This window comes from Amblyomma maculatum, chromosome 3 (genome assembly GCF_055883805.1).
Source record: "Amblyomma maculatum isolate TAMU_Amacu chromosome 3, ASM5588380v1, whole genome shotgun sequence".
In the NCBI taxonomy this organism is placed as follows: domain Eukaryota; kingdom Metazoa; phylum Arthropoda; class Arachnida; order Ixodida; family Ixodidae; genus Amblyomma; species Amblyomma maculatum.
The window spans coordinates 166,763,958-166,776,121 of NC_139346.1; the positions used below are offsets into that span (position 1 = coordinate 166,763,958).

At 45.9% G+C, this 12,164-nt stretch overlaps 1 protein-coding gene across 2 annotated transcripts in view; it reads right to left on the reverse strand.

Annotated features, from left to right (window-relative positions):
* Positions 1-12,164, reverse strand: part of Nos (Nitric oxide synthase) — a 350,537-nt gene that overhangs the window by 16,757 nt on the left and 321,616 nt on the right. For both annotated transcript variants that reach the window (XM_084598518.1, XM_084598517.1), the window contains 3 exons: positions 5,175-5,316; positions 4,345-4,429; positions 3,956-4,152 (listed from right to left, as the gene is read on the reverse strand). In XM_084598518.1, coding sequence (XP_084454644.1) covers positions 3,956-4,152; positions 4,345-4,429; positions 5,175-5,316 — 424 coding nt within the window. The remainder of the gene's footprint in view (positions 1-3,955; positions 4,153-4,344; positions 4,430-5,174; positions 5,317-12,164) is intronic.

The window sequence follows — 12,164 nt, forward strand, 5'->3', positions numbered from 1 at the left end:
CGCTAGCATGGGAATAGTAAAAGTGAATGCAAAGTACAAAACTCCTAGGCAGGGCGGTACGGTGATGGAGACGGGAAAGGAGCACACACACACACAAAAAAAAAGGGGGGGGGGGGATGAAAAGAAATAAATTGTGCGCATTGCAGACACGTAAAAGAAACGACGGTCGAGACGATGGCGACAGAAATAAAAAGAATGGGGCCTAAAGAACGAGCGTAAAATTTTAGAATATTGCTGAAAATCAGCAGTACGGACAGACATCCTATGATCAAGTTTGCCTCGCTATTCTTAGCCTAGTTTCTCCTCAGAATTTGCGCGCTTCACGACAAAACGACATAGGTGCAATTGAAGAAGAGAGTCGAGTGCAGAAAAAAAAAAGAAAGAAAGAAAATGTTAAAAGAAAAGCGCCTTTGAAACGAATACTGATCTCTTCCGGCTCGCACCTTCCGATGATTTTTAAACATACTGAGAACACCTCAACTCGGAGGAGTATGCGTGTTGAAAGTTACTGAAAGAACCTGAGATCGTTTTTATGTTTTCTTAAAGAATTTAGGCAGACATAGTTGAGCGAAGAAATGCCGCGTTTAACGTTAGTAAAGTTGTAAACTGACGATAAAGTTAGACAGTGCCTTTTTTTTCGCCTTCTTAGAAAGTATTCATGCGTAACAAGATTTGGCATGGTAACCTAAACCTTAACCACTCGCATATGGACCACAGAGTAACCTTAAACCTGGTTGACGGTACGCAGAACGTTTATCTGCAGAATGCAGATAAAGGCATATATAGGCACGTGTAGGTTACACGAATAGCTACATTATGGCATAGAGTAGCTACTCATATTGGTTGCACTATACACCTGCAGTTAATTGATTATTCGATTCCTTATAATTTCACATTTGCCTAGACACTGGTAAAAAAACGACAGTGAGCACCTAATACTGTGTTTGTAGTCTGTGACGTTTGAACTGAAGATTACAATGTTAACGGTATAAATACGGCCTTGTTTCTAGTCGTACTTGCGCAGACAATAGACTAGTCGGATGGAAGATGGCATCTAACGGTCTGACCACGTGCCGATATTTTTTCTATACATATAAATAGAGCAGGAAAACCTGCCTCCTGAGACGCATTTATCGGTACACTGTCGTTCCTGTACTGCTACAGAACAGCACTCATAAATTTCGACAAGAGCTGAATAATTATTCTCACAAAGGAAAGTAAAGAAAAATAGCTATATAGATTAATATTTACACAACAGCAGCTTATGTATTTTAGCGATAACTGGCAGTGTTAGCGAAATACACCGACAAAACCGGAATGTTAAATCCTTGTAGTTAATTTGCAGATTGGAATATAAACAACGAATCGTTTTGGGTGGCAAGGAAGGCGACGCGCTTTTTTAGAGAGATTGTGCTTGATAGGTTGTCGATTTATTTGCTTGCGATAGGAGCATGAATGTAAAATAGGGAAGGATACATAGATCCCAACTATTTATGAAAAAAGGATGAAGAAATGCATATAATTGATAAATTCCCGAAAAAAGTTTATGTATAAAGGAACAAGAAAAAATAACTTCTTTTGCATGTCATCTTAATAATTTTTTTTTTAGGTCGATAGGTCGCCAGCAATGAAGGCTACGTGAATAGAGACATTGAATGCACTAGTTACATATCAATGTAAAAACTTGGGGGCGAGAAGTTGACATAAGTGTAGCGCGGGTATTATCCCACATCGTCAGATAAGTTGATTATTTGAAAAACCTTTATTTTCGATTCCGAGGTTCAATTTCGGACAGCTGTAATGAATGAAGAATGCCGAGATAAAAACGCTTTAAGTGCATTTATTAGAACAAAAGAAGGAAAGCCTGCAATTATACTAGAGAACTCTGAAGTAGTATTTCCTTTATTATAAGCTACAACTGCGGCTTCATAATGGTTGGGCTGTATCGCCGGCCTGTAACACACTTTCCAAGAAGAGACACTGAACTTGTTTTCGAAATACCACACCCATAACGACTCATTCCCTCCTTCTCTTCCTGTTATTGCCTTTTTTATTTCAGCACTTCTTTTTTTATATCCTGTAGCGTTTCGCGTGGCGCCTCCCGGCGCCGGAGCAGCCACATGCGCTGTAGCTCCACCACATGCGCTGGCACCTGACAAGAGGCGCCCGGCACGTGCCGAAGAGAAGGAAGCAGCGCCTTCGCCTCGGCTGAAAGATGCCGCCGCCGCCTATTCACCTTCTCCTCAAATAAATGTGGCCGCGATCGTCCCTGCCTGGCGACCTTCACAATCCGATTAAGGAATCGCGATTGCTCCAAACCGCGTGCATCACTATACCCATCACTAAATTTTCAAGTAACACCACTGAAAAAAAAAAAAAAAAAGCGGTCTAATCCACGCTACACCTATGTTGACCTCCTGAAGGCATGCATGACCGTTGTCCCATGTTCTCATCGCACACACACCCACGGAATTACAAAGAAGGCCGTCATCAAAGCAATGTTTGGGTACTCTTTTCACCACGACACTTGTGAGCACCCACATGGCAGCAACAATGACGTTGCCTGTACCAAATAAAGCCCTCGCGCGTTAACAGGCACCTAGGAGCAAGGATTTGTTTTTTATTCTTTTTACAAGTCAATTGTGTCACGTGTTGCAGGTGAGGTAGGTCTGGCGGATGCAGGCAACGAGGAGGCTATAGCGTTGGCACAGTCATATTTTTTGTAGAATTTTAGCCCGCTACGAGCCAACTAGACAGACAAGAGAAGTCGCACACCAAAAAACGAACGCGGCCGCTGCAAGCACAAACATAGACGGGAACACATACTAGAGAGGCTAGAAGTGCATTTTCAAAAGCCAATGAGAACGCGAACCTAAGAAATACACCCGGAGCATTCTATATTTGATAAAGAACATTTTCAACGAATTCATTTTTGGTCGTCTCGCCAGTGTATTGTGCATTCAAGAAATTATAATGCGTACCTCTCGTATGGTATCGTTTTTATAAACGCTTACGTAATAGTTGTATCGCACGGTCCGTACGTCTGACTTTATTCACCTTGAATCAACAAGCCAGAACTTTGATTCAGCTAGAATCAACGTGGCCTATGCAGCATGCCCGTGTCACAATACCAATGTCATAAGTTTGATTCCCGCGCTACACAAATAACTCAATTTTTGTTTCAGTTCATTTACTTTCTTTTAGCCACAAGAACCTCCCAAAAAGAAGTCAGAGCCAATATAAAATATTTCTGACCTGTTCCTGGACATATATGGCCGAGTGGACGGATAGACGGACAAATGATATGAAAATGAGGCCTTGAAATGCATCCTGCACTTAAAAATTATTTTAAGCACACGAGAGGCGCCTAGTTACGTAAGATATTCTTTCATCATAAGCCGCGTGACGTTGACTGGCGCCAAGTTCAACACGGGAATCAAGTCCGGCGGGAGCCTGTGCGTCCTAGGTACTATATGCACTGATCACAATAGCAACTCGTGAGTTTGAAAAAAACCCTGAAAAGAATTACCAAGCTGCATTTCACTCCTACCCAGACTCTTAGTGCATGGCCTTGTAGCTCATTCCTGAAAGTTGAAGCAAGTAACGAGGGGGGCGCGTGGTTAATATTTAGAGAAAATAGGCATGTGTGACACTGCTAAATTATTTACATTTCAAATGTACAGTGAGAGCCTCGATTTTTGAAGACACCCATTTGTGCAGGGATCCCACTTTCGCAATGCTGGACACAGCGGTAGTGGAGGTGTTTATGAACAAGGGGGGTTAGCCTACAGTGATCTGTCGGAAACTACTCCGCCCGAGTCGATGCGTCATCCTTACAGGGAACCAAAATTACCGTATTCAACGATATGATCCTGTTGCTGTATGGAACATCATATTGTGTGTCACAATATGATGCTTCATACGGTAACGGGCGTGTTAAAAACGTCCGGCGTACCGGTGATGGGATTCTGAACGATGTCGCGATACTGGACCCTGAAGACGACGTCCGGGTCCGCCGATCCGGGCGCCAGACGATTCACGATGCCGTTGACGATGTCGTCCCTGTTCACCGCGTAGATGCCGATGTGGTCACCAGGCGCATACTTGAGGTCGCTGTCACCGCTGGCCTCCAGCACAACCATCACTGTCTTCCTGACCACCAGAAAGAAAACGAAAGAGAAAGGTTGGAGGAGAGAAAAAAGTAACGTTAATGGTAAGACGCGAATATCCTTTTCGAGCGTAAGAAACGGCGAACAGTGCTAGCGCATCTAGCGAGATAAGAGTTTGAACAGCGTGTATTAGAATACCCACAGAATGTGAGATCAGAATAGAAAATAAACTCACTTGTCATCTTCCTTGTCCCACTGCAGTACCTTCCTAGACACCAGCCTACTCGCGACAACTCTTCGACTGGAACCCTTGGACAGGCCTGCGACAAGCATTTAAGATATGGCAAATTGAGACGCGCATTATTTTTTGCATGGCTGATAAAGAAGTCCAAATGCTATGAAGTACAGTATTTTGCAATATCCTCAGAGGCCAGAGTACTCCAGGAGTGAAAACGAGCCCCATCATCATCCCTGAGCACGAGCTTGGCAACTTCACCGGCTTCGTAAGTGCGCGCCTACAGTGCTCAAAAGGACAGTGTTCGGCCTTGAGGTTCTGAACCTTCCCTGGGTACACTTATATACGTTGTGTACGAACGTTAGCCTGAATGGTATGTTCACAAACACATAAACACATATATAAAAATGTGAAAAAAAAAACAACAACTGATGTAACGACCTTGTGTCCATCCTTCCAGGAGCTTTGGACTGACTCAATTTCAATCAAATGGTAATACCGCTTGAAAAATGAAATAATTCACGTCCGGTAAGGAAAATTACACGTACTCAACGCTGAGCTATATTGTTATTGTTTCGAAAAAAGAAAACCAAAATTTTCGTTATTTTATTTTTTTCATAGAAACATTTGCCTTGCGGTCAGTAAAATAAAACCAAGAAATTTATTTTAACGAAGAGCTTCGGTAAAGTACAACTGACGCAAATGTTGAATTGGCACATGAACCTGTCGGTACGCGCACCTATGCAAAAGTGCACGAATGACGTAGGAGCCACACAAGAACAGACAAGGGCACAGCGACAAGAAATGAAGGCACAGCGCGTCCCCCTCACCGAAGCCCAGGGGCGGGTTCCTGTCGACGGCCTTCTGGAAAAGCCGTACTTTGTCAGGCGACCAGGCGATGTTCTCCTCCATCGAGGGCGTCATCTCGATTGGCCCAATGCCGTCACCCACGCAGAACACGTCGCACGCTTGCTGTAGGCGAAAATAAAGTAATAACCAGTAAACAAGAGATACTACGTGCGCACTATCACATATGCAGTCCAAAGAATGCCAGCCACTGCAGTTGTGCTGAAATGCACCACCTATACCAGCTCACATTTCATTATTCGCGAAAGTTTCTCTAGCGTCTTCATATGCACTGTATTAATTAATATTCAAGACAAACTAAGCCCCGCCCAAGCTTTCTACCCTTTACCGTAAAATACCTATGTTTACTTACGTTTCAGGAGGCTTAAACGTGGAGGCTAACCAAGAGGGTTATCGCAGAGGGCTATGGAACGAAAAATGGTAGGGGTAACATTAAGAGTTCAGAAGCGTGCAGATTGGGTCAGAGAAATAACTCAAGTTACTGACATTCTAGTGGAAATCAAGAAGAAGAAATGGGCGTGGGCAGGACATGTAGTGCGAAGAGAGGATAATCGATGGTCGCTTAGGGTAACAAACTGGATTCCAAGAGAAGGAAAGCGTAGCAGAAGGGTGGCAGAAAGTTAGGTGGGCGGATGAGGTCAAGAAGTTCGCAGGGGTCAAGTGGATGCCGCTAGCATAGAACCGGGTTAATTGGAGAAATATGGGAGAGGCCTTCTCCCTGCAGTGGGTATAGTCAAGCTGATGATGATGATGACTTATGTTTCGCGATAAATAAATGTATCTATTGAACAGCACTGTACATTCACGTGTGTCGACAAACGACCACTGCAGGCAGAATACACTTGAATGTATGGAACATGTTATCCATCTTTTTATACTAGACTGGTCATGTTCTTGTTTGTGACATGCGCATTGAGTGATAAGCTCTTGAAGTGCAACAATTACAGGAGTGGTCTGCCGTTGAACAGCGCCATTAGCGTTGTGTCCCCTCTGTGGCTCACGAATGAAGGTAAGTACATTACGGGGGTTACTTGTGAAGTATTTAGAACATTGATAAAAGTCAAGGTAGGAGCCGCAACCTTTCTTGATATTACGAAGCGTCGGCGGGGAAATCAGCGGGATAAGTCATGTGAGGCAAATGCAATCTGACACGTCACCAATGCACTCATCACTGCCACGCTGATGCTGCTCAATTTTGCTCACGGCCTGCGATATCGCTTGTAAGAGGACAGAAAAGAACAGTATACATTTACAACATTGGAGAGTTAGGAGAAGCCAAAAACAATATGGCTAAATCGAGGCCATGCTTTTCAAAGATCCCCTGATTTGAAGACAATAAGCAGCAAGCCTGTGAGACCGACATCAACCTCTACGAGGGCAGTTTCGAGATACCGGCTAAGAACAAAGCTGAAAGGTTTAATATGTTCTAGATCCCTTTAGTAAAGCTATATGCCTTTTTAGTAGTAGCGCATACGTTCAGAGTAATTTCGCCGCTGGTATTAAAAAATAAACAACAACAACAACAACAACAACAACAACAAAAACAGGGCCAGTGTCATACAAGCTCTACCAGTAATATATTGCAGCGTTGTTAGTGCATTGCAGAGAGTGCATGTCTGGTCATATCACTTTTTCATGCCTATTGTCGTGACGCTGGGGCTATGGCGACCCGGCCTTCACTTGGTAGCGTGCAGAGACTCCGGGTTGAAGAAGGACTGAATCTTCGAAGTTGGTAAAAAATGTACAAGCAGGTTTACTGGCACTTTGAGAAAACGTATTTACAAGAATATTTACATGAAGAAGAAGGGTACATCAGCAAAATGGCAAGCGTTGAGAGTTCATAGCGAGAAGCGACTGGATGAGCCGTTTACCCAGGGCCCAGAGCGACATTTCGTGCTCTGCAGCGTCCTTAAAAACCCCCTATGTCCAGCCCCTCTCTGAAGATGCTGACCAACCAAATCCAGGGCACGCCCCTCAGGTATCGGCATCCAATCGAACACATCACTGCACTGATGGTCTGAAGCACTGACTGGTCCGGCATTCATTCGTTGGGCGTGATCACTTGTTGGCGGGAAAAGCTTGGGAACGGCGAGGAGAGGAGGTACATTTCTATTCTTCAGCAAAGAAACCACAGGCTGGTTCTGGGGGTTTTACTTCTCAGAAACCCGAGTGCACGTGGCGCCGCATAGGGCTCCCAACATGGTCCCTTTTCGACAATTGCAAATCTTTCCTGCATTCCCGGGAAATCACTTAATGGCCGTATGAGTCATGCTCTTCTCTTGTCCTGCACGTCAGCGGACATGTCACTCTGTCGTCTCCTTTGGATAGGAGGCATTCATCACTGGAGGATAGCACTTCTCGACTGGAAGGGTGAACAAAAGAAAGCACTTCCTGCTATTTCCCGCAGGGGGACGTTTCTTTGTGTTTTTCCAGACGTTCTCTTGACAGGGCCAATTTGGCATTTGCAGGTTGTCCACAAAGCAAAACATGCTTACAAAACAGGATTCCTGGAAACAGGCTCACTTAGAGCCAATGGACCATCACCACATATTCACAAAACTTTTCCATGCCCACAGGCGAACAATAGAGCGCGCAAATGCGGATGCTTGGTCGTAACAGCCTCCTCCCCCGCCAGAAGAGACTCGGAGGGCAGCAGCCGCAGCTGCTGCATGAAGAGACGACTTAATGGCCTGCACGTGAACGCTTGAAGCTCGCTGTTGCATGTCGCGTTGTCTTGATTGTTGTAGGCCAAATTGCTTGAGCTATCTGAAACTCAACCACATGTCGAAGCAAGCACTCGGCTCCCGTCTGAAGAGACCAGGTCAAAAGAAAACTGCCATTGTTGTTCGAGAAAAGCCCACTCTCAAGACGTTCAGGACCCACGTATGCCTCGAAAACCAAACGTGCTGCTTTACATAGTCATCTATATTCAAGCGCACGAAAAAAAAAAAAAAAAACCTGATTATCAATTTGGATACATGGTGAGGAACATCTCGGACCGCTTAGAAAGAGCGGCTAAGCGCGTCCGCATTCCCATTTAACTTCCCCTTTTTGTATCTTATTTCAAAATTGTACTGCTGTAAAATCAAGCTCCACCTAAGAAGGCGACTGTTCTTCGATGTCGCAGTTTGCAGCCAAGACAGGGGACAATGGTCCGTCTCTACGGTGAATTTGGCCCCTCCAAGATAGCACTGCAATTTTTGAATGGCCCATACAATGCAAGCGCATTCCTTCTCTGACGCGCAATAAGCCCTCTCTCTAGAACTCAGTTTTCTGCTCAAGTAGAGCACGGGGTGCTCATTACCGTCGTCATCTCTCTGGCAGAGAACAGCACCTAACCCTCGATCACTGGCATCACACTGGACCGTGAATTCTCGGCCATAGTCTGGAGCTCGCAATACCGGACGGCTAATCAGCACAGCCTTCAGGTTTACGAAGGAGGCTTCCTTTTGTTCGTCCCAGACTACATTTGTCGGTTCTGTCTTGCGGAGAGCGTCGGTCAGAGGGCTAGCCAAAGCTGAATAGTTAGGGATGTAGTGATTGTAGTACCCAGTCAGACCCAGGAATGCTCGAATTTCCGTCTTCGTGCTCGGCCGCGGGTAGTCTGCTACCGCAGAAATCTTAATCTCGCTGGGTTTCCTGAAACCTTGACCTACATTGTGACCCAAGTAGTCCACGGTCGCCCTTGCCAGGCGACATTTCTCGGCCTTTACGGTTAGTCCAGCTTGACGCAAAAGGCTCAGTACAGCTCTTAGATGTACCATATGGTCCGCCCATGAGTCGGAAAAAACCGCAATGTCGTCTAAATAAGGCACCGCGAATGTTTCACACCCCTTTAAAACCCTATCCATGAGTCGGGAAAAACAAAATGGAGCATTTTTGAGCCCGAAACTCATCATTGTTGGCTGGTAGCTGCCCGTCGGAGTGACGAAAGCCGCGTATCTGCTGGCGCGTTCAGTGAGCGGTACTTGCCAGTATCCTCGAGTAAGGTCCAGCGTAGTCACATATGCCGCTCTACTGACCTGTTCTACTCTCTCCTCAATATTCGGAATAGGATACACTTGATCCCTGGTGAGAGAATTTAGCTTTCGGTAGTCTACCACAGGCCTAGGGTCTTTACCTGGAGCTTCTACTAAGATCATAGGCGAAGCATAATCGCTTTCCGAGGGTTTTATTACTCCCAATTCCAGCATGCGAGTTACTTCCCTATCCAGAATTTCTCTTTGCCTTGGAGAAAATCGGTAGCACCTTGATCGCACTGGCACGTCTGAAGTCAGCTCAATATCGTGCTCAGTCAAATCAGTTCTGCCTGGCCTGTCCACGAAGCAGGCCTCAAACTCTGTTATTATCTCGCCCAGATCGGACAGCTGGGATTTCTTTAGTTCTCCTCTCTGCTCCGTCTTTTTGAGAAGCTCCTGAGCGTTGCTTCCTTTTCCGCTGAGGCAAATCAAGTTGTCCCCCATCTCCTCGGGAAGGTTTAACGTTAGATTTACCACGGCTTCCCTCTGCACATAAGGCTTCATAAGATTGCAATGATAAATGCGCACTGCTTTACGCCTATCGGGGATTTTCACTGCGTAGTTAGTGTCAGAAAGCTCTGCAACGACTTTAGCAGGTCCTTCCCACTGTACTTCGAGCTTATTCTTGGGATCATTGGCTTGCTCCATAGCTAAGTCCTCTCGGGTTCCACTTAGAAGGCTCGTGAGATTACTAGACACCGGCGGCAAGAGGTTACTCTCTAGAACGTCCTCATTCCGTGTCTTATCAAGCTCACTTTCTAGTTGACTTATCTGAGATGCCTCGCTCTCAAAGTTTTCTGACCCGCTATCTTCCGCATCGACCACTGTTTTAACTGCCGTTTCCTCCGCTGTGGATTTTTCTGGAATGAGCAGTGTAGCTAGTTCTCGCGCCTTTGAACGTGTTAGGGCTTGCACAACTCTGTCTCCGAAAAGGATGCCCCTCTTTCTCAGTAGCATGTCCGATTTGTTGGAAAACAAATACGGATAGCACTTAGGAAGCTTTCCTGAAACGGCAGCCTCGGTTGTTAATTCGCCGAAAGGGCCCTCGATGACCACGTTCGCGATCGGCAAGCACACACTCTGTTCCTCAACTACCTGTCGGATCCATGCACACTGTCCTGTATAGTCGGAAGGCGATACATACGCCGGATGGACAACATCCATCGTTGCGGCCGAATCGAGCAGTACCTTGCAAGGCTTCCCGTTGACTACTAGGTCATGCAGGTAGGGTTCTAAAAGCTGCATATTTTCATCGCAGTCCCTGACATACGAGAAAGCAATCTTTTCTTTCCGGCAGTTGACGGCAATGTGACCCTGCTCATTACACCTAAAGCATGTGAGCGGCTTCCTAGCCTCAAGCTTATTCTTTGTGTTCTGCACGTTGGTCACTTCCCCACTTTTCTCACTGCCGTCCTTTCTAGGGAATTTGCCTGAAGAAACCTTCATTTCTTCGTTTCCAACTCTAGCAAAGTGCCTTTCCTGACGGTTTTTCATACTGAACTTGGGATTGCGGGGCCTATCCACTGCTGGGTTGCTGAATTGTCGGCGCGAAGCATACTCCTCAATAAGTTCGGCAGCTTCAGTTGCCGACTTAATTTCGCCTCGGTCCTGTAACCAATTTCTTTCTTTTTCTGGGAGGCAGTTATAAAACTGCTCCAAAAGAATTTGCTCGACTACAGCGTCCCTATCACTGTAGGAATCTGTGCTCTTTAGCCACTCGCCCAAATTAACTCTTAAATTGTACAGGAATTCAGGGTAACTCTCGTCCCTGGACTTAGTAGCTTTCCGAAAACGTTGTCTGAACGCCTCGGCGCTAAGCCTATACTTTCTCAGAAGGCAAGCTTTGACCTTCTCGTAGTTGTCCGCGTCCTCCTTGCTTAGCCGCGCGACAACCTCCGCTGCCTCGCAGGGCAGAACCGTCAATAATCTCTGAGACCAAGTGTCTCGCTGGAAGGACAGTTTTTCGCAGGTTCGCTCAAAGTTAGCCAGATACAGACCGATATCCCCTGATATCACATATGGCTGCATGTACTTTGACATCTTGAAATCTGCCTCCTTGTTGAGAAGAGGTACCGCTAGCTGGGGACAATTGCCCGACCTCTTGCTCAACTCTAGTTCTAATTTCCGGAGCTCAATTTCTTGGTCCAGCTTTTTTGCTTCTCTTTCACGCTTCTTTTCCTCTTTTTCCCACTCACGTTCGCGCTCCCTTTCCTCTTTTTCCCTCTCAAGTTCACGCTCACGCCTCTTTTCCTCTTTTTCCCGCTCTTTCTGCTCTTTTTCCCGCTCCTTCTGCTGTCTGAGCTGTTCCTTTTTTTGACCGATGAGGTTCCATGCTTCACTGAGCTCCTCATCATCGGCTCCCAAATCTGTGATTGCCTTTATAATCAAAGGTTTTCGTGCCAAACCACTTGTATCAATTCCCAATTCCTCACACAATTGCAACAGTTCCGGTTTCTGCAGCTTTTGTAGGTCCATGATCGCTCCGAGTGTCGGCTACTTCCAAAACAACAGTGCAAACTACCAAACCTAAAGGCGTTTCCACACTCTCTTTACCAGTTCTAAAATCTAACCCTGTTCTAGAACCTGGTCCACATCAGAAGAAAAGCCAAGCACTCACCCACACATGCGATCGATGTTCCGAGCTGCCCTCTTGTTGGCCGATTGTTGCTCCTGCTTGTTGCTTGAGATGCCACCTCCGATCACAAGGTGTTGTGGCTTGTAGCTTCAGATCCACCTCCAATCACCAGATGTTGTGGCTTGTAGATTCAGACCCCACCGCTGGTCACCAGTTGTCGTGACGCTGGGGCTATGGCGACCCGGCCTTCACTTGGTAGCGTGCAGAGACTCCGGGTTGAAGAAGGACTGAATCTTCGAAGTTGGTAAAAAATGTACAAGCAGGTTTACTGGCACTTTGAGAAAACGTATTTACAAGAA